The sequence below is a fragment of the Solanum stenotomum genome, unplaced genomic scaffold, assembly GCF_019186545.1.
Source record: "Solanum stenotomum isolate F172 unplaced genomic scaffold, ASM1918654v1 scaffold9649, whole genome shotgun sequence".
Taxonomy (NCBI): domain Eukaryota; kingdom Viridiplantae; phylum Streptophyta; class Magnoliopsida; order Solanales; family Solanaceae; genus Solanum; species Solanum stenotomum.
Window position 1 is genome coordinate 527,050 of NW_026037757.1, and position 23,182 is coordinate 550,231.

Consider the following 23,182-nt stretch of genomic DNA (forward strand, 5'->3'; position numbering starts at 1 on the left):
TGGACAAACTTTAAGGTAAAATAACTTATGCTTATTGGTGGCTCAACTTTGGTCCCTGGCGTAGCAGAACGTATGAGCAAGGAAATCACTGCTCTTGCTCCAAGCAGCACAAAGATCGAGGTGGTTGCACCACCTGAGAGGAAGTGCAGCACCTGGATAGGAGGATCAATCCGTAGCTTCCCTCAATACTTTCAACAGAATTAGTTTCTTTTTTGCTTTATTTGACCGATCAACTATGTCTTATTCCCAAATAAGTCGATTATTTCTCGTAGGTCAAGGGATTCATCACTAACTTCTACTTTCTGTGCAGATGTGTCTAACAAAGGGTCAGTACTATAAATCTGGTCTGTCAATTGTCCACAAAAAGTGCTTCTAAGAGTGGTTAGATAACTTATATCCTCTCTTTTCAAATGAATGATATTTTTAGTTTCTATCTGCTCTGTCATATGCTAATCTAGCTTGTCTCACATTTATTCTTTATTCCAAGTTGAAAGCCACGAAGATGGACTATCTCTGCGACTTATGTTTGTTCAATTGCTTTACGTGTTAATTAGGCACAGTTGGTGGTTATATCTTCTTCTGAAAAACAAGAGCATTCTGAGTTAATTATGTGGAATGCGAATTTCCTCGTGTTTACATCAAAATTATATGTTCTAAGTTCTGGCAACAGAAGGATAGATCTACATTTTTTATGTTTTGTATTCTATGGTTTCAGGTTGTATTTTTTCAAGTTTTGGAAGTATTAAGAAACACCTATGTTATTCAATTTGAAAGCAAAGATTCATGTTCTTCATATCTTTCGCATTTATCTGCATACCAATTGTTGGAAATTCTATTGGCTAAATGAAAATGTTTTGAACCTATTGTGGCAATCAAAATTACTGTACAAATAGCTAACAAAAAACAGTTTTTTTTCCCTTGCTCGAAAGGGTACTATTTGATAGCTCCGTTGACAAATATTTTGGTATAAACATATAATATATATCCTACTAACAAAAATTATTCCTTAGAGACATAAATTTTCAAGATAAACATATAAGAAAGTAAATGATACTTTATGGAGCAATAAATAAATAATATTGTAGTCAAGTCTTTTCATTAACTCTTATCGGAATTCTTGAGGACAAACTAGCTAAATCTTTTTGTCTACTCTGCACAAGTACCCCTAGTCCCTAGACTATGACCGAAATCACAGAGACATACCTTAACTAATCTAAGGTTCTATTACCCCCTAAACTCATTTTTTGTGTAATTTTGTACACCTTTTGGCTTATGTGGCACACTCCGTGACTCCACTTAAGTGAGGCGGGTGGGAGATGTTTGGAGGCTACGTAGGCGAAAAAGGTGTACAAAATTATAAAAAAATAAAGTTTAAGGGTTAATAGGACCTTAAATTAGTTAAGGTGTGTTTCTGAAATTTCGATCATAGTCTAGGGGGTACTAGTGCCTTATCCCTCTACTCTTATGACCAATGTTCAAGGCCCGGGTCTTATGTAATGGCTGAGTTGGGGCGAGATCAAGTCCCAAGTCAGGTTTGGGATGGGTCTTGGGTCCAACCGAGTTAGGGTTGGGGATCAAGTCCCTATTCAAGGTTGGGGTTGGGTCACGTCTTTAGTCAAGTTGGGTTTCAGGTTTAAGTTGGTATGGGTTTTATCGGGTGAGGGTCGGACACAAAGGCTACCCTCCACGGATAGTGGTAGAGGGGTGGACCTGAGTAAAAGGTGAGCCCAATCCATTTTAAATTGCTTATAGTAGCCCAAATTAATTACCCATGTAACACCCCTAAATTCTTTAAGCTATATGTTAATTTTACAGAAGAAAAAAAATCATTTAGAAGGTAAGGGCTCCACTTATTTCTAATCCAAGTTATGTAGCGACAATCATTTGTATAATTTTCAGTTTTTTCTCTCAATATGTAAATCTGATGGGTTCATTCTTACGTAAGCTAGAAAAAGTCTTCTATTTTTTTTCCTAGAAAAGTGCATATGCTTCAATACATCGGATCCGGTGTTTAATTTATTATAGAATATGATTGATTTTAGATTCAGTTCGAGACTTGAGTATATGTATCTCGAAATTGGTTCAAATTCTACTAATACTCAGGAAATTACTCTTTCTTGTGATTTCAACTAGAAATATGAAAATCATATCAAACTAATAAAGGAAGATATTTCTCATGGACTAGTACAAATAGTTTTTAAAGTCGTTACAAGATGGCTGATGGGATAGATATTCAAACACTTGTTATCGACAACGGAACTGCACAATCCAAGGTTAGTAAGAACAAACCTCTTGCAATTTCAGTTTTATTCATTGTGTTGCACGTTGATGGATATTCAAACACTTGTTTCATTAGGCTGGGTTTGCTGGGGATGATGCTCCAAAGACTGTTTTCGAAAGTATTGTTGGTCGTCCTCGTCATACTGGCGTCATGCTTGTTATGGGACAAAAAGATGCCTATGTTGGTGATGAAGCTTGGCGTAATAGGGGTATTTTGACTCTGAAATATCCCATTGAACATGGCATGGTAAAAAACTGGGATCATATGGAGAAAATCTGGCATCACATATTTTACAATAAACTCCGTGTTGCTCCCGAGGAGCATCCTGTTCTTCTGACGGAAGTACCACTTTACCCCAAAGTAAACCGGGAGAAAATGACCGAAATCATGTTTGAGAAATTCAATGTTCCATCCATGTATGTCGCAATCCAGGCTGTTCTCTCTCTGTTTGCTAATGGTCTCCTAACTGGTAAGCAGAAGAGAAGAAATACTCGTTCTCTACTGTTTATTATTAGCCAGTCACTAATTTCATTTGTTATTTTTCAACCAGGCATTGTGCTTAATTCTGGTGATGGTTCGACCCACATGGTACCCATCTATGAGGGACATGCACTTCCCCATGCTATCTCATGGTTAGGTATTGGTGGTCGTGATCTTACTTATTATTTATGGGAGCTTATCAGAGAAGGTTTTGCATGTAACGTAGCGATACAAGAAAATATTATTTGGAGTATGAAGGAGACAATTACTTATGTTGCACTGGATTTTGAACAGGAGATTGAGAAGGCAAAAAACAGATCTTCAGTTGACAAGGGCTTTGAGCTTCCTGATGGACAACTCTTTTATATTGGTGCTGGGAGTTTCCAATGTCCTGAAGTCCTATTTCAGCCATCATTGGTCGGAAAGGGACCGACAGGAATCCATGAAAAAGTCTACAATTCAATCATGAAAAGTGATGTTGATATTAGGAAGGATTTATTTGCAAACATTGTGCTTAGTGGTGGCTCAACTATGTTTCCTGGCTTAGCAGAACGTATGAGCAAGGACATCACTGCTCTTGCTCCAAGGGGCATGAAGATCGAGGTGATTGCACCACCTGAGAGGAAGTATAGCACCTGGATAGGAGGATCAATTCTAGCTTCCCTCAATACTTTCAAAAGAGTTAGTTTCTCCTTACTTTATTTGACTAATCAATCTTTCAAGTCTTAGTCTCGAATGATTGGTTTTAACTATGAATGTCTTCTTGTTAACTTCTTTTAAGCTCAAGGGATTCAACACTAGTAACTACATTCTATGCAGATGTTGATAACGAAGGGAGAGTATGATGAATATGGTCCCTCAATTGTCCACAAGCGGTGTTTCTAAGCTTTTGTGAGAACTTAAAATCCTCTACCGTTAGTTCAGGGACCAGCAGCATAAAGATTGAGCAGTCTGTTTTCGGTTTTCCTTGCTTGGCTTGGCTTCTTTTCTTTGTAAATTAGCTGGTATACAGGAAACTGATAATAATATAACTTAGATTCTTAAGAAACAATTACGAACTTGGTATTGGAGTACAACCAGTTGAGAACTAGCTTGAGTAGGATCTTGTAGAGGTAAGGTTTTCTGTCCTAAAGAAGATAAAGGTCAATGTCAAAACCCCATCACCACAGAGGTGAATGCCTGAGTGAATGAATGTGTTGTGAACCAAGCTGACTCCGTAAGGGCTTGTGGGCTAAAAGTGGTGAATGAGACTGATTCAGTTCTAACTATTGGGCCGAGTAAAATATTAGAGAGTTTTATTTGAGGTCCAGACTCAATTAACATTTGTTAGAAAGAACGGTTATTCAAATTGTCATGGTGTATCTCCCTTTCCTCATCCCTTTTCTTTGATCAGTTCTGCTTCTCATCCCTTTCTTCTATCTTTGTTCTTCAATTCCCCTTTTAGTTCTTAAATTCCTTTGTAATTCCAATTAATATGGCTATACTAATAGTATAACCTAGTTAGCTGGAATTAATACTCATCAAGCAGTATGTCAACATTTGGTGATGCTGGAGGAAACTGCAGCAGGTCAAGGTAAAAGCTCCAGACTTCATCATCCTCGAGTGATCTTGTAGGCTTAACTGTCACCTCTACAAGTGAAGGGCAACGAGCCAACAAAATCTTCATGAAAACAAATTCAGCAAAGTTTCATGACTTTAGGGAAAAACCAAATAAATTCCAAAATCCTTAATTCTTAATGGTAGTGTCGCCCACCAAAATGCTCAACATTTTTAGCTCAAGATAGGCTTTGAGGAACTTCAAATCTATGTAATGACTTTCAAGAATGAACAAGTAATTAAGCATAGGGGGGCTGAAATATTGAGGAATTGGATATCATTACAACCCGTAAGCTTCAAGGTAGAGAGCAATGGAGCCACGGAGGTGTTATTCTCCAATATTTGATATCAAAAATAATATGCCTTTGGTCGATGGTAACAAGATTCAAGGCAATTTGAAGGTACAATTTGTTATATTAAAATATCTCAATTGTGATGATGAAGAGTCGAATAGGAAAGAAGACAAAGGTTTTGGATGGTGAGTTCATAAACACCTCAGGTAGAGACATGAAGCAACGAATGAACAATATCTGAATTACTCAAATCAACACTCAAAAAATCGAGAACAAACTTGATAATAGGGCCATTGTGTTGCAAAAGGATTTGGGACTGTGCAAATAATTTGGTGATGTACGTATTCATGTATCTTTGAAGTAATTTGAATAATTTCACCATGTCTTTTCTCTACCTAGTTATAGAAAATTACATCATTGATCTTGAAAATGATAGTTTTAAACTTTTGATCACCGCTTGCCCTATGGATTATACTAAATAAATTGATCTTGAAAGTTAAAACTTGTTGAAACTATTCTAAAAAGTTCAATTTATGTTATACTAAATAAATTATTGAGTTATCTATATGGTATGATTTATCAAAGTAAATGATTGCATCCATTCATTGACACCAAGACTTTGCCTCAGTCATCTAAATGACTAAGAAAAAACATAAAAACTAGAACAAAAAGAGGGTTAGTTTTGTCCCTGAGACATGATTTATGCTACATAAAACAAATCGATATCTTTTCAAGTTTTATTATAAATGAGAAACAACATTTTTTATATCTTTATCTATTCAAAACAAAAATTCATAAAAATATCAAGGAATAATTTGATCTATACTAAACATGATTGACTCAATTTGTTAACAATTCCCAAGCATTCATGAATTTCAACACTATCAAAACTAGAAAATCAAAGCAACAAATCATATCAAAAGAGAGAAAAACAAAGATAATTAGCCTTAAATTATATTTATTGAGTCATTCGACACAATGAACTTTCAAAAAATTAAAGGAAAAAAATACTACTTACCTTGACTCTACCAAAAATTAGGCCGAGTTTGGATGAAATAATAATGAAGTTGGGAAATGGAGCAAAGATATGTAATGTCAATTACTCAACTATATGTATATTGCTATGTTAACCTGTCTATTTTGTCCCTTAAATATAATCTTGAGCATCTTTAATTCAATCCTTTAATTTTAACAAAGTAGAACACTTTTGGTCTAACATAACTAACAAATGGACTTGAAACCACGAAACTAAAGTGTCCAATACATGAAATTGAAAAACATCGAAACTCTTTTACTCATGACTTGGAGCACACATGATGGACATCAAATCTGCTTCAGCTTGAAGATCATGTTCAAAATCAACCATCATTTTCATGCTTGTAATATCAATTACTTCGAGCCACTTCTCTATCTTTTTTCCTGCTGCGACTTAGCTTTCTCTTCTTGCAACTCAGCCTTCTTCTTCCCCTCTTTTCCATCAAATGCTTTGCCAAGAATTTGTTGTGGAGCACCCAGAATGGACATCAAATCTCTTTCAGCTTGAAAACCATCATCAAAGTTAACCGTCCTTTTGATACTTGCAATAGCGATCCGTGCTGCTTCCCTATCTCTTTCTCGTGACTTCGCTTTCTCTTTTCCATCAAATGCTTCACCAAGAATTTGTTGTTGGGATTTGATGATCACATCAACATCGTCCTTCTTCAACATTGCCGTCCGAAGGATCTTGTTATCTTCCATATTCTATGTGCCAATAATTTTGGTTGAGAATCTCTAACTTTCTTTATTAATTCTCAAATGTATAAATATATTTTATAGCTTTCAACGTTGTTTACATACTTATATGAGAAAATTGATTGTTAAGGGAAAATGCATAAGTACCTCCGGCCTATGCCCGAAATCCCAGAGACACACCTAACCTTTACTAAGGTCCTATTACCCCCCTGAACTTATTTTATATGTAATATTCTACCCTTTTTTGGCCTACGTGGCACTATCTTGTGGGTCCAGTGCATGTTGACCAATTTTTCAAGGATAGTGCCACGTAGGCCGAAAAGGGGTAGAATATTATAGATAAGTTAAGTTCGGGGGTAATAGGACCTTAGTAAAGGTTAGGTGTGTCTCTGGGATTTCGGGTATAGGTTGGGGGTACTTATACATTTTCCCTTTTTTTTTTCTTAAAGTTATTTATTCATCCATTCTTTCATTATAAATCTACATATGATTTCTCATTTTTCACTTCATAAATAAAATTGTGTTTTTATATATACAGGTAGGTGCATAATATATATTTAATAATAATAAAAAACTTATTTTTGGTAAAAAATAAAATACATAACCAATACAATATGTTTGATTTATGAAATAAAGTTATTAATTTACTTATTAATACTAGCTAGCATATATATACAACGAACTCATACAAAATTTAATTATTATTTTACACACTAGTAAAATGTACCATGATATACCTTTCTCGGCATTTTGGCTAAGAGCAAGTGTGTAGTATCATGATAATTCTCATCATAAATCATTATTGTTTGTTTATGCTATATATCTCCCACCCCACCCCCCATCCCCACCCTTTTTTGCGTACACTATACATTCTTCCATAAAATGAAATAAAAGTATAAAATCAAACTTTTTCACATAAACTCTTTTCGGGTAACATTTTCCAAAAATATCAAAGAAGATGTATCTATACTAGACATGATTGACTCAAAATTGTTAACATTTTTCAAGGATTCACAAATTTTAACATTATTAAAACTAGAAAATGAAAGCATCAAACTCATCAAAAGAGAGAAAAGAAATATAAGTAGTAGATTTATTGGGTAATTCTACAAAATGAAATTTCAAGATTAAAGGGGGAAAGAAAACTACTTACCTCGTCTTTTCTATCAAAAAATTTGTTGAGTTGGGGGGAAATAACAATGAAGTTGAGAAATGGGGAAAAGATATGTAATACCAATAATATTTATATTGCTATATGAACCTTTTTTTTTTTTAATCTTTAGTCCTGAATACATAGAATTTAGCAAATAAATTTGACTGTGGTAATCTCTTATTTAATGTTATTATCTCCTCTAGATTTGATAAAGTTTTTTATTAATTCTTTCATTAATGCAACCATGGAAATTGATATCAAATAACTCAAACCAATTAAATACATCATCTAAGAGGTTTTAGCCAAAATTGTCCCTTGTCTATGGGAGTAGGCTTATTTTGATCCTTAAATATAACTCCGAACATCTTTAGTCCCTTAATTTTGATGAAGTAGATCACCTTTGGTCTAACGTAACTAACAAATGGACTTAACAAATTGACAATGGCGATAAAAAAAAACTATTAAAATTAAACACGGCCAAAACTGATCGATCGATTTTCTAACTAACCAAAAAGCTTACCAACAACTATCTCAGTTGCTTACTATGCCATATTCAATGGTATATTTCAGAGTTGAATGGATGTCCTTACAAGATAGATGTTCAACCACTTGTTATTGATAATGGTGATCTCTCATTTGATGTTATCCTCTCTAGATTTGAAAATTTTCTAAAGTTTTCTAATTCGCTTTTTTCATCATATGTGAACAGTGATTATAATTTTAAAATTTTTAATATCTCAAAACTAAATAATTACAATATCTAATAAATGAATTAATTCTATATCCTAAATATTTTACAGAAAGGCCCCAAATTTACCTATCACATATTTAATATTTTAGCTATAAACTAAATTTTCCCCTGCTCTTTTTGATAAGAAGGTTACATATGTCCTAACTCCTAAGATTTCTCCTTTTGTGGTACTTATTCATCTTCAAATAATATTAATATAAAAATGTTAGAAATTATCTAATTACACAAACATTTCTACTATATTTACTAGTTCTCTTTATATTTTGACATAATTATATATTGTTTCACTGATAAACAATTTCATACTAGATTTCAAGTCAGATACACCTAGATACATCTATTTTATCTACAAGATACACTCTATAATATAAATATATATATAGAGAGAGAGACGGGTCATGAGAGAGGGAGAGAGGTGAGGTGTATCTCAGATACATGTGTATCACACTAGATATGTATTTGGATACTAGATACATTCCAGATATATATGACACATTCCAATCCAATATCAGATACATTTCAACATTTCAGATATATTCCAATCCAACATATAGAGGCATGTTGTGATCCAAGACTATATATGAGGAACTCACGAAATCCATATACCTACCCAAAACTATTTCCCTCGGACATACAAATCAATATTTATCCTCAATATTATCAATAATAAATCACCTGGAACCATTTCCATCGAGCATTCATGTATCACTATGTCACATATATAGTACCAATATTCATGATCCGTGAGAATAAATATGTATGCATGATCACTTGAATACAACATAAATATGAGCATCTTTCTTACAACAATATCCATGGGCTACCAACCTCCTCAAATAGTATATTTTCTTTCAAAACAGCCCTTCGGCCATAATTTTCACAACTAAGTAGATATATTTCAACTTAGTACCCCTTTAATCCAACAACTCATCATAGTGCGGTATAGCATATGAAACATAGAGTAACACACAACACATAAACATTCAGCTAGTCCCAACCAAGATTTTACGGAAGCAATTCATGTCTCCAAATTTTGAATCCCATCAACATGCTTAATCCATGTATAGCATACTTTATACAATAAACTATCGCTCAAGTTGAGCACTCTAAAAGAGTAAGCTCTAATCTACCAGCATACCTCTAAGGTCGAGTAAACGTGCCACAAATCCTCATAGGATATTGTTTTCCTCTTTCTCCTCGAAAAGATCATAATCTATTAAAATCATACTCTACATGAGAGGCATCAAGATAGAATATAAGTCCAATATTTTTTGTTACCTTGTATATTTACCAATCACTGGAGTTTAGTCTCCACCCAACATATGTCAAAATTAGCAATATAAAAATTCTTATTCTCATGTCCTCACGATTGAATTTTGTAACTAAATTGTTTAGAGTTTAGTATCCTCTTAGAATTCCTTTCTCTCTCAAAGCCAAGTACATAACTAACACGTTGTACGCCAAATTTGCATTAGTGGATCTCTCAAAGTAAATAAATTGTACAATTCATGTATCTACCTAAAGCAAGATATAGATGTCACAAGTTCTGTCTTGTTAAAACCTCATGTATAAGATGGTATATTGAGATGCCGAATGGAAAGGGTATAAGTCTTATTGCTCTAGTTGAAGTTTTTAAGACCACGTAAAGGAAGATAACTTGCATTTTCCAACTAGTTCAGTATTGAAGCAAGTTATTAATATTATTACTTATTAAAACTAGTAACTGAAGTTACTACTAAAAAAGTGCTTAATTAGACCTCAAAAGAGGTTGGAAAAAACCAATAGATTGATTTTTTAGCGTAAAAAATTAGAGAATGCAAACCGGGCTCCAGATGCAAAGCTAGTTGTTGCAATGGTGTTTCTTCTCCGTAGTGAGTTGTGACCCTTATCTTCATTCTTAGCTTCGACTTATTAGAATCTCTTTTATACCATTTTAAGGCATTTATGAGCCAATTTTTAGGAATTATGCGACTTTTTTGGTCACACGAGATGCACGTACAACACACAAGATGCACGTACAACACACGAGATGCACGTATAGCGCATATTCTATCTTTACTCCAAAAATTGTTATTGTATATGTTTACTTATCCAAGGAAAGACGTTACTCACACTTGAAAGTGGTGCAAAAATGTACTTATTTTATACTTGTAATTGTAGTTATAAAGAGGAATGAATACGACATGCTCCAGTTTGAATAATTTGGCATTTCATTAAATTTTCACACAAAATTACTAAAAACTTTAAAGTTTTGAGAAAGTAGGTAGAAAGTATGTATGCATGGTTGATCGAATGACCAATGAACTTTCTCATGGAGAGAAATTTCCTGATCCAGCGACAACAAAATTAACAAAAAGAAGTCATGTTGTGGTTAATAAATGAAAATGATGAACAATGTTAGTGCAAATTCTAAAAGTTATTACAAAGAGACTGATTCTAAGAGTGTGAATTTCCAAATTCCTAGCAGTCTACTCTGACACTACGTTTTAAATATGAAAGACTTAGTACTACACTCCATTGTCACTATCTTATTTTGGAAGTACTTTCTTCCAAAACCAATGCATCTTCCGAATCTCTGCTTTTGGCAGCTTGCCCTCCTTCTTTCCTATCTCTGGTAGGAACTTGTAAATCATGAATCCTACACGAATAACCACAATAGCAAGGAAAATGAATACCCACGCATTCAAGGCACAAATGAGAGGCAATATAGCTAAATTCATGACTAATGTCATGAAGAAAAATACAGTTGCCTCACAACATGCACCTAAAGCTTGAAGATCATCGAGGTATCATACCTCCGTCCAATCCCGTGGGGTAGAAAGCAAAGAATAACATCCTATCAGGAGGATGCTAGAGGCAATGGCAGTCTAACTGTTGCTTTAGATGGACTAATTGACTTGCTTCATGGTATACAAAAAAAAAAAGGAATTCTACATATATTGGAAGAAATCAGACAATTAGATATATTTGAAAAATGAGATTACTCTGACAAAGAAAATAAATAAATACCTCAGAGACAAAAATCCTTACACATGCAAAAAGTAGAGTTATTCGTTGCCCAAAGAATCTGTAACTCAAAACTGCAAGTTCAACCACTCTAAGTTGAATTGCACCACCAAGGAACGAAGCTAGAAATGCGACATGGTACTTAAATCCTATGAACTGTAAGAATAGAGGCCCAAAAAATATGATGGAGTCTAAATCTAAGAGTCATTGGAAAATTTGTATCGCTACATTAATCACCAAAACTGGTAAGTGTAGCAGCTTCTGTGAGGGCTCCCTATCTTAATTTTCAACAGGTGAGCTAACTGTTGAAGCTTTTCTTCTGCTCCAAATTTTTGTATCCTCCTCAAGACTACTTTCGCCTCCTCCACGATCGGCCTTTCTTAATGAGAAATTGTAGTGTCTCATTAAGCAGAATCGATAATAGAAATACTGAAAAGGAAAAAAATGCCATATGCAAAAAGACTCCACCGTCTTCCATCTATGAAATTGCGGGATGCAACTAGATTTATTCCTTTCGCCACATTGTTTCCACATATGAGCATGTAGAAGAAATCGAAGGACTCACAATCTTGGGCATGTCCTAAACTAGTTTCTAGGCATATGCGTGATGGGAATTACCTACACCAATATTAATTGAGTTGGTAAATTGAATAATCATACTTATAGTACACGTAAATGAATGTATACATAAGAACACCAATCTGATATAGAAACCCCATGCCACATCCAGTAACAACTAACCCGATGAATTCAAAGATAATATTGGCAAACCAAGTCATCAGTACGCTTCACAAAACTACAAGTGTCAATCCACAAATAAGGACCAGCTTGCGACCCCAAGAATGGGCCAATCTATATGAAGGCCATAAAGATAAAAGAGCAGAGAGAGGGACTACATTCGCAAAGAGGAGTAGAAGGAAACTAGTAAAAGCACATAAAATGTCAGTGGTGGCTTTTATTTGTCTTTTGTGAAGTCCTCACGAAAATTTCAAAAGGAATATCTCTACACCAATAAGGCTACTTGTACAATGATAACACAATACAAAAAAAAATATTCAAATTTTAGAGGCATCATTTTTGTGTACCCTAGATACAAGGCGTACTTTAGTGTTTACATCTTATCAATATATATAATTTTCTTCCTTTTGAGTGCAGATATATGGACCATGTCACACTGTTTTACTTTTAAATATATTAGTGAAATTATTCAAGTTCTACTCTAATTGATCTCTTGATCATGTGACGCACAAATAATGGTAGAATTTCGAGTATTTAGCTTCAGAGAGAAATATTAAAGAAGAAAGTATTGATATACTACATTTTTTTTATGATCTCTTGATCATACTACATTTTTTATGATCTAGCCCGATTTGACTCCTTCACAAATGGAGCAATTAAGAAAGTATTGATATATATTTAACAATGAATAAAATTCTACCAAGGATTGACAAATGTTGAAGCAAGTTATTAATCTTATCACTTATTAAAACTAGTAACTGAAGTAACTACTAAAAAAGTGCTTAAATTCGATCTTAAAAGAGGTTGGAAAAAACCAATAGGTTATATTATAGCGTCAAAAATTAGAAAATTCAAACCGGGCTCCAGATGCAAATCAAGCTACTGCAATAGCGTTTCTTCTTCGTAGTGAGTTGTGACCCTTATCTTCTTTCTTAACTTCGACTTATTTGAGTCTTCTATACCATTTTAAGTCATTTATGAGCCAATTTATAGGAATTATGCGACTTTTTTGTCACACGAGATGCACGTACAATACACGAGATGCATATACAACACACGAGATGCACGTATAGCGCATATTCTATCTTTACTCCAAAAAATATTACTGTATATGATTACTTATCCTAGGAAAGACGTACTCACACTTGAAAGTGGTGCACAAATGTACTTATTTTAAACTTGTAATTGAAGTTATAAAGACAAATGAATACGACAACCTCCAATTTGAATAATTGGGCATTTCATTAAATTTTCACACAAAATTACTAAAAACTTTAAAGTTTGGAGAAAGTAGGTAGAATGTATGTTGGTTGATCAAATGGCCAATGAACCTTCTCATGGAGAGAAATTTCCTGATCCAGCAACAAAAAAATTAACAAAAAGAAGTCGTGTTGTGGTTAATAAATGAAAATAATGAACAATGTTAGTGCAAATTCTGAAAGTTATTACAAAGATACTGATTCTAAGAGTGTGCGTTTCCAAATTCTAGCAGTTTACTCCGACACTACGTTTTTAATACGAAAGACCTAGTACTACGCTCAATTGTCACTATCTTATTTTGGAAGTACTTTCTTCCAAAACCAGTGCATCTTCCCAATCTCTGCTTCTGGCAGCTCGCCCTCCTTCTTTCCTATTTCTGGTAGGAACTTGTATATCATGAATCCTACACAAATAACCACAATAGCAAGCAAAACGAATACCCACGCATTCAAGGCACAAATGAGAAGCAACATAGCTAAATTCATGACTAATATCAAGAAATAGTCATGAAGAAAAATACAGTTGTCTCGCAACATACACCTAAAGCTCGAAGATTATCGAGGTATAGTACCTCTGTTCAATCCCGTGGGATAGAAAGCAAAGAATAACATCCTATCAGGAGGATGCTAGAGGCAATGGCAATGCAGTCTAATTGTTGCTTTAGATGGAGTAATGGACTTTCTCCATTGTATACAAAAAAAAATAAGGAAATCTGCATATATTGGAAGAAATCAGGAAATTAGATATATTTGAAAAATGAGATTACTCTGACAAGGAAAATAAATAAATTAATATCTCAGAGACAAAAATCCCTGCACATGCAAAAAGTAGAGTTATTCGTCGCCCAAAGAATTTGTAACTCAAAACTGCAAGTTCAGCCACTCCAACTTGAAATGCACCGCAACAAAGCTAGAAATGCGACATGGTACTTAAATCCTATGATTTGTAAAAATAGAGGCCCAAAAATATGATGGATGTCTAAATCTAAGAGTCATTGGAAAATTTGTATCGCTACATTAATCACCAAAATTGGTGAGTGTAGCAACTTCTGTGAGGGCTCCCTATCTTAATTTTCAATCAGGTGAGCTAACTGTTGAAACATATTTTCTGCTCCAGATATTTGTATCCTCCTCAAGACTACTTTCGCCTCCTCCATGATCGGCCTTGTTTAATGAGAAATTGTGGTGTCTTATCAAGCAGAATCGATAGTAGAAATATTAAAAAAGAAAAAATTGTCATATGCAAAAATACTCCACCGCCATCCATCTATGATATTGCGGGATGCAACTAGATTTATTTATTTTGCCACATTGTTTCCACATATGAGCATGTAGAAGAAATCGAAGGACGCACGATTTTGGGCATGTCTTAAACTAGTTTCTAGGCATATGCATGATGGGAATTACCTGCACTAATATTAATTGAATTGGTAAATTGAATAATCATACTTATAGTACAGGTAAATGAATGTATACATAGGAACACCAACCTAATATAGAAACCCACGCCACATCCTGTAACAACTAACCCGATGAATTCAAAGATAATATTGGGAAACCAAGTCGTCTGTATGCTTCCCAAAACTGCAAGTGTCAATCCACAAATAAGGACCGGCTTGCAACCCCAAGAATGGGTCAATCTATATGAAGGCCATAAAGATAGAAGATTAGCGAGAGGGACTACATTCGCAAACAGGAGTAGTAGTGAACTAGTAAAAGCACATAAAATGTCCGTGGTGGCTTTTACTTGTCGTTTGTGAAGTCTTCACGAAAATTTCAAGAGAAATCTCTCTACACCAATAAGGCTACTTGTACAATGATAATACAATACAAAAAAAATATTCAAATTTTAGAGGCATCATTTTTGTGTACCCTAGATACAAGGTGTAATTTAGTGTTTTATTACATCTTATCAATATATATAATTTTCTTCCTTTTGAGTGCAGGTATATAGACCATGTCACACTATTTAACTTTTAAATATATTAGTGAAATTATTCAAGTTCTACTCTAATTGATCTCTTGATCATGTGATGCACAAACAATGGCATAATTTCGAGTGTTTAGCTTGAGAGAGAAATATTAAAGAAGAAAGTATTGATATACTACATTTTTTATGATCTAACCTAGCCCGATTTGACTCCTTCACAAATGGAGCAATTAAGAAAGTATTGATATATATTTAACAATGAATAAAATTCTACCAAGGATTGACAAATGTTGAAGCAAGTTATTAATCTTATTACTTATTAAAACTAGTAACTGAAGTAACTACTAAAAAAGTGCTTAAATTCGTTCTTAAAAGAGGTTGGGAAAAACCAATAGGTTATATTATAGCGTCAAAAATTAGAAAATGCAAACCGGGCTCCAGATGCAAATCAAGCTACTGCAATAGTGTTTCTTCTTCGTAGTGAGATATGACCCTTATCTTCTTTCTTAATATAGAAACCCACGCCACTTCCTGTAACAACTAACCCGATGAATTCAAAGATAATATTGGGAAACCAAGTCATCTGTATGCTTCCCAAAATTGCAAGTGGTAATCCACAAATAAGGACTGGCTTGCGACCCCAAGAATGGGTCAATCTATATGAAGGCCATAAAGATAGAAGATCAGAGAGTGGGACTACATTCGCAAACAGGAGTAGTAGGAAACTAGTAAAAGCACATAAAATGTCAGTGGTGGCTTTTACTTGTCTTTTGTGAAGTCCTCATGAAAATTTTATGATCTCTTCATATAGTACATTTTTATGATTTCTTGATCATACTACATTTTTATGAACTAACCTAGCCCAATTTGACTCCTTCACAAATGAAGCAATTAAGAAAGTATTGATATATATTTAATAATGAATAAAATTCTACCAAGGATTGACAAATGTTATGGCGATGTAGGAACTTTGTGTATTCAAATGATAAATCAGGACTTGCGATCACTTTTTAAAATCAATGTAGAATTAGTGCAAAACATGCGTTGTGTACGTTGTACGTGCATATCGTGCATTTTACGTGCATCTTGTTGGCCGTATGTTCATCTTCTATGTTGTATGTGCATCTTGTTGGTCAAGAAGAAAACTTATGTATTCATATTATTTAAATGAGAAATGTTTGATATATAGAGCTTATGCCCCCATCCATTTTGATATAAAGAGGTTTTTTTTTTAATATTACAACCTCAAAAAGTTTATTTTTAAAATATTATTGAAAGTATGTACCTCGTCTCAAAAGCTACAGGACAACTTTGTACTCGTTGCAATCTTCTCAATTCCATGAATGATGATATCTTTAGTTAATTCATCATATAAACGTAAATCATTACTACAATCATGATTATCAGTGAATATGGTTTATTTGGGTTATAGGTTAGAGTTGGATAATTGAATCAGATCAGGTCATGATTTATTGCAATGTGAATGGAGAAAGATAAAGAAAAAGTTCATGTGCACTAAATAATATTGCATGTCATATTTTATTAATTAATGATTAATAGAATGAATACTTATGCTATCACTGATTGGAGTGGCAAACCTAATTTAGGAAATCTCTAAAAAATTACCATATATATCCCTTATTAATTAATTCTCATATCTCATAAGTTTGGTTAAGTTTTATCTAAAGAAAATTATTTTATTTTTATATATTAATTTTTTTTATTTTATGTTTAGATTTATTATGTGTATATTCTATTATTTGACGTATTATTTTGCAATAATTAGAATGAAAAAAAAGGTAACAACAACTTTCTTGCAAGATTAGAAAAAAAAACAATTGAAGATTTCAATCATCTCATAAAAATGTATAATATTAATTGAAATTTAAATATGTACATTTTAATTTAATAAAAATAAAAATTATAATACATACTACATAATATAAATATTCCCTAAAATTTCTTGGGAGTAATCACTACGCAGGTCGTAGCCTATGGAATATTGTCATAGATTTTCTATTTTTATAATCATTGGAAAACAATTAGGTTAATATTTCTATTTATTTATTTATGCTTTTACTTGAAATCAACTTAATAAATATTATATAGATAATTTTATTTGTGGATTTGATTAACAAGTAGTAACACTAACACCATATAATATTGTCGATATTTATGATTATATTTTAAAATTATAATTTGATTTAAAAAATTATAAAAATTATACTTTTAGAAAAAGTGGGCTGGCGGAGCACAACCCGTTGCCCACATACTTGTGGGCTGGCTGACCATTTTTTGGTCCACAAAAAAACGGGCTAGCCCCGTTTGGCCCTTCAAATTTCCAAGCCTATAGGTGTTAGCCCGTATGGGGTGGGTCAGTTCTTATAGACAACTCTAATTAAATCTATATTACACAATAATAGAATTTATTGTTTGTTGTCATTGTGTACACGAACATTACATATTTAAAAAATTAAGTGTCTTCAAACTCATCCTTGGTGAACATCATCAATGATTGCTTAATAATATTACATGCAGGTGCATTTGCTAAATTAATTTGTGAAATAGTTATGCATGAAATAGTTCTTACTAAAATAGAAGTCCCAAATAAAGTGATTTTAAAAGAGAGATTATAATAGCAAGTACTTCACAGTATGATAAGAAAAAGAAGAAGGAAACAACATATTTGCAGAATCAAGAACCATAAAGATACATGAGTATATTGAGAAATGAAACAGTTAAAGCTACAATCATGCAGTTTGAATAGATGTTTAATCTTCAACAATAGGATATATATTAATTATACTATTATTATCTTTGTACGTCGAACGGTAGAAGTATTACAAATGAAGATAATGACATATTGACATTCATTCCTCAAGAAGAGATAAATATTGGGCTATAATTGATCAACAGGGGTTCATTTAGCATTAACATGGACCAAATTCTTCTAAAAGATCCTTTCGTAAAACTTTTCAACTTTTTAAAAATAAAAAAAGCAAAATAAAATTTCTTCTTTCTTCCATAATATGTAATCTGACAAATGATCATTTTGTCTAACTGTCGTCATCTATTTTACAGCGATGACGCTAGAGACACAAAGCTGACATATGAAGCGAGCATTAACAAGCCGTGTCGATCACAACACCAGCTTCCAGCGAGCGACATGTTGTGTGTGTATATATATATATATAGTTATGTATACATGGAAGGGATATTTTATTCTTGAGAAAAATAAAAAAAAAATTCTGCTTCTGCTTCTGCCTTTTTTAAGAAGCAAAAATTTTAACTTCTTCCCAACAATAGAAAAATTATTTTTGCTTCTACTTTTATTTAAAAGTAGTTTTACTGATTTGACTAATACTTTAAAAAAAAATTTAAAAGGTGTTTTTTCTAAAAATAAGTGTTTCCGGCCTCCCAATAGTAATGTCAAACAGAATCATCATCTCTCTTTATTTTCTAGTTATTTTTAAAATTTTTTTTTTTTTATATTTAGTAACAATTCAACTTTAAACTTTTCATTTTGTCTTTAATGAGAAGCACACAAATATCTATGATGGATGGCAAAACTGTCTTATTTTGCATAGTTTAAGGGTAAAAGTGTACCATTTTTTTCTTGTTTTGAAGCAATCATTGTTGAAACCTAATTTTGACCACCGCAATATGGATTAGTTATCGAATTTCTTCAATTTCTAGCAATTTGAAAAAAATTAACTTTTATAAAATTCAAAATATTTTCAAGTTATTTTAAGTAATTTTATCATTTTTATAATTTTTAAATTATATATATATGGAAAAATTACTTAAATACATAATTTATTTGACCATGTTCTCTAAACTTCCCTGCTATTTGAAAAAAATTACAAAATCTCTACTCTCTCCTATTTTGAGATACATCACTTTACGCGATGTATTCGAAATCAGGACGCTGTACCAAAAGTTTTGGGATATATTTGAATTCTACCAAATTTAAGAGATTTTTTGTAATTTGAAAAGGCGTAAGGATATGATTTAATTAGCTCTTAAAACTATGAGGTTTGTGTAACATTTCCTAATTATTGTGGTGGTCCAAAAATATTTATAATTAATACCTTTTATAAAATAAAAAAAAATAAAAAAAATATTCGAAAGACGTCGAAAAAGATTTGTTTTAAATGAAATATTTTGTTAATTAGTTTAATTTACTTATAATTTATATTTTGAGTAAATTAAGTTAATTATTTTAATTTTTTTAAGACTAAGAAGCTGGTTGACTAATTAATATTATAAATTCATCTTATTTAACTTTTAGCCAATTTCACTAATTAACTTAATTGGTTACTTTGTAAATTCATATTGACTATAATTGAAATTCATATGGTTATTTCCAGATTACAAATCTAACCAATTTTTACTCCTCTTAAAGCCCTCTTTTCAGCCAAAATTTGAGCCCAAGAATCTCACCAAATCAGCCCAATACAATAACATTATACGCAGCAGCACAAACCCCAATTCCCATTCACTCCCAACCCAATTTGTTTTCAGCTCATGATACTAAGTTTGTAACTCATATATTTTAGGGAAAATTGTATGAAATAACAAACTATTAACTCAAATTAAATGTTATAGCCATAGTTTATTTTAATTGTAATTCGCAGCAAACATCTCTTTTTTTGCAATCTAATTCAGTATATAATTAGCCATTTTCGGTATACAATTAGTCATTTTATACATTTCGGTATAAAATGTGTTTGTGTTTGTATAAAGCGAAAGAAAAGTGTATATACAAATACAAATACATATATTTTCGTCTATACACTTATAATTATACAAATATAGATCTTATTATACAAATTACAATATATAAACGAATTTATACAAAACTAAACAAGTATAAAATTGGATGTTTGTAGCGAATTATACAAATCAAAAGCTCCATAACAAACATAAAATTTGCTATGGAGCACAATTATGCAAACTATAGCTATAATATACAAATATGATTTTTATGTTTGCTATATGTGAAAGTTGCTCTATATTTTAACTTGGCTCACAGTCTTATTATTGGCTTATTTCTAAAAATCATATATTATTATAAGTGGGAAGCTCCAACCTTGAAAGTTGGATTACCATTATACCCCTACTCTTAATTTAAATGCCACAAACCAACTAATTAATCAAATATTAAATAATAATCATATCATATTATTATACTATTATACCACTACTAATCATATTTATTATATTATATATCAACATAATATAATTATAATAATAATAATCTCTCAAGTTAAATGTTGGATTACAAAAACAACCTTATAAAGTTGAGTTACTAACTTACTATAATATCATTTAACTAGATATTACTTAAAAATAATTGTACAAAGATGTAAATGCACATTCTTATAAAAAAATCTATATTCAGTTAGAAGAAGGTAGACGTTCACCTTTCCCTTCATTATTAAAAATAGGCATCTTAATTCTTAATAAAGGTAAATAATAACTTCCATGCATGAATGTGATCTATTTTTGTTCAATGTACTACGTACGCCTTTTCTTCTCTTATCTTTAATTTTTGCTCATTTATCTTCTACCTTTATAGCCTTTTGATTTTCTTTTATCACCTTATAATCTGCAAAAAATTATATCATTTCATTAATATCATTTACCGATATTGTTTCTTCTCCTAAAAATCACTGATTGATGTAGCTACTTATCTACATTAGTACACCTGATTCTGCCAAAAATACGTAATAAATGATTTGAGGAAACTAGATTTGATCGGGAAGTATAGAGCAAACTAAATTTGATCAAATCGCTAAATTGGAACTATACTTAGATCAAATCATCTAAATGGACGTAGCATTACTATTGCAAGTTTCTATCAGGAAGCCTTTGATCATATTAGATGAATATGTACAATCCAGTATTGATTGTTTACATAGTAAATGAGTATCCCGGGGAATTTGCAACCTTGTCCCTTGTTTATTTGTTTCCATTTTTTTTTCCTACTTATTTACTTATACTAACTTTATCACTTTGTAATATAGATTTATTGCATTCTATAAGCTCTAAATTTGGTACTAATTTCTTTTAAATTTTCGCAAGTTGATATTTTTATATGATGTAAAGGATAATTTAATTTGTTATTTTACAAATCTTTTAACATGTTTTTGGATTACTGAATCTTTTCTATTAGGTAATCAAGAATCTTTATGCATGAAGATAATCAATTCAATCACTATTATCAAATTCTATTATGAATTTTTGACAACATGCTCAATAGAGTGTTCTTATTTCTTCCTTTTTCGGGCTTTGATTACAGAAGAAGCTAGGAACCGAGAAGAAGATATCAACACTAACAAGTTACTTGGATTACTAAATGATGAGAAAACAATTTTACACTTTGACAAATAATTTTTTTAAATAAACTATTAACTAATATAATAATAAATATTATCAACTGAAGTTGCTTGTCTTTTCAATCATATATATAAACAACAACTATTATCAACTAATATAATGATAAACATTATCAGCTGAAGTTACTCATCTTTTCAATAGCATACACACAAACAAAAACCTAACTACATATATCAACCATATTGGATTACAAAAGATGCAAACATAATTTGAATTGCTCATCTTCACATTCAATTATGTGTTAAAATATCAGAAACAAGAAAAATGGCAAGGTGAACAATGCACAGCATGAAAAGTAAAATGTAAATAGACGAAAATATTCTTAAAATATATTGTTGGACTTTTATATCCTCCTAAAATTGAACATTCCTTAAATATAAATACACAAATTCAAATCTCTCTCTCTATATAAAGCTGAATATAGACAATCTGATGTGGCACCTCTCTCTGGCCAACATTTTCATTTATCTTTTATCTCCTTTTTTTGAAGTTTTATATTTATTTTCTATTTTTTATTTGAATTTTAAAAAAACTGAAAGCATTTAAATGAATAACCCAATTAATCATGTTCTTTAAAACTTCCCTCACACTAATATACATTTAAGTAAATGGAACATGAAAAGACAAAAAACTTTTCATTTTTTATAATTGTTTATATTATTTAGCCTATAAAATAAACATATTTGAGTATTTCTAACCAAAATGAACTCCTCCTCTTTTCTTCGATTCTTCTTTCCTTCTTTTCTTATGATGATAAAAAAGAATATACGGATATCACCAACAATAATGAACTCCTCCTCTTTCCTTCATTTCTTCTTTCCTTCTTTTCTTACGATGATAAAGAAGAATATACGGATATCAAATTTCTAGGCCTTCAAATTTCTTTGACAAAAGAGAAAAAAAAAAGTATATCATGATGCTTCCGAAGATATTGGTAGGAGAAATGTTGTATTGAGAGAAAAAAAATGATTTGGTATATCAAATTTTTAGGCCTTCGAATTTCTTCAACAAAAGAGAAAAGAAGTACATCATGATCCTTCCGAATATATTGGTAGGAGAAATGTTATATTGAGAGAAAAAAAATGATTTGGTTGAAAAATTTATAGGAAGAGTGATTATTGTACCAAGGGGTAAGATAATTATTTGGAGAAAGAATTCATCTATTTATGTATTTCATATCAAATTAGGAGAAGAATAAGTAGCAAATATCTTGTGATTTGAAAGGAAACGAAATTAATGTTGATATTATTTCTTTCAACTTAATTATTCTATTAATTCTTTTCTTCTTTTATTTTGTCTTGATTTTTTTTTTATGTGTCTTTAATCAAAGTTTATTTTATATATACTTTGATTGATAATCTAATTATTTTTTGATATTTTTTTTTGACATTTTTTTAGTAATTTAAAAAGAAAAGATGATCATATTTGAATCATTTTATCATCAATGCTATTAATTTCTTTTACTTTCTTCCCTTAATTTCATAACTAATATTATTTATTATATCATTTCCTTAAATAACTTTTTAAATTATTTATTTATTTAAAGAAATAAGTTATTTATA

At 31.6% G+C, this 23,182-nt stretch overlaps 1 protein-coding gene and 2 pseudogenes across 1 annotated transcript; 1 reads left to right on the forward strand and 2 right to left on the reverse strand.

Annotated features, from left to right (window-relative positions):
* Window positions 1-2,213: 2,213 nt before the first annotated feature.
* Window positions 2,214-3,646, forward strand: LOC125853129 (actin-100-like). The gene is made up of 4 exons (XM_049532803.1): window positions 2,214-2,273; window positions 2,357-2,750; window positions 2,832-3,442; window positions 3,581-3,646. Exons 1-4 carry the CDS (start codon window positions 2,214-2,216, stop codon window positions 3,644-3,646), a joined length of 1,131 nt encoding a protein of 376 aa, XP_049388760.1.
* A 7,167-nt stretch (window positions 3,647-10,813) lies between these two features.
* LOC125853142 (sugar transport protein MST4-like) lies at window positions 10,814-13,107 on the reverse strand (annotated as a pseudogene).
* Window positions 13,108-13,582: 475 nt separating this feature from the next.
* LOC125853143 (sugar transport protein 10-like) lies at window positions 13,583-16,559 on the reverse strand (annotated as a pseudogene).
* Between the last annotated feature and the right edge of the window lie 6,623 nt (window positions 16,560-23,182).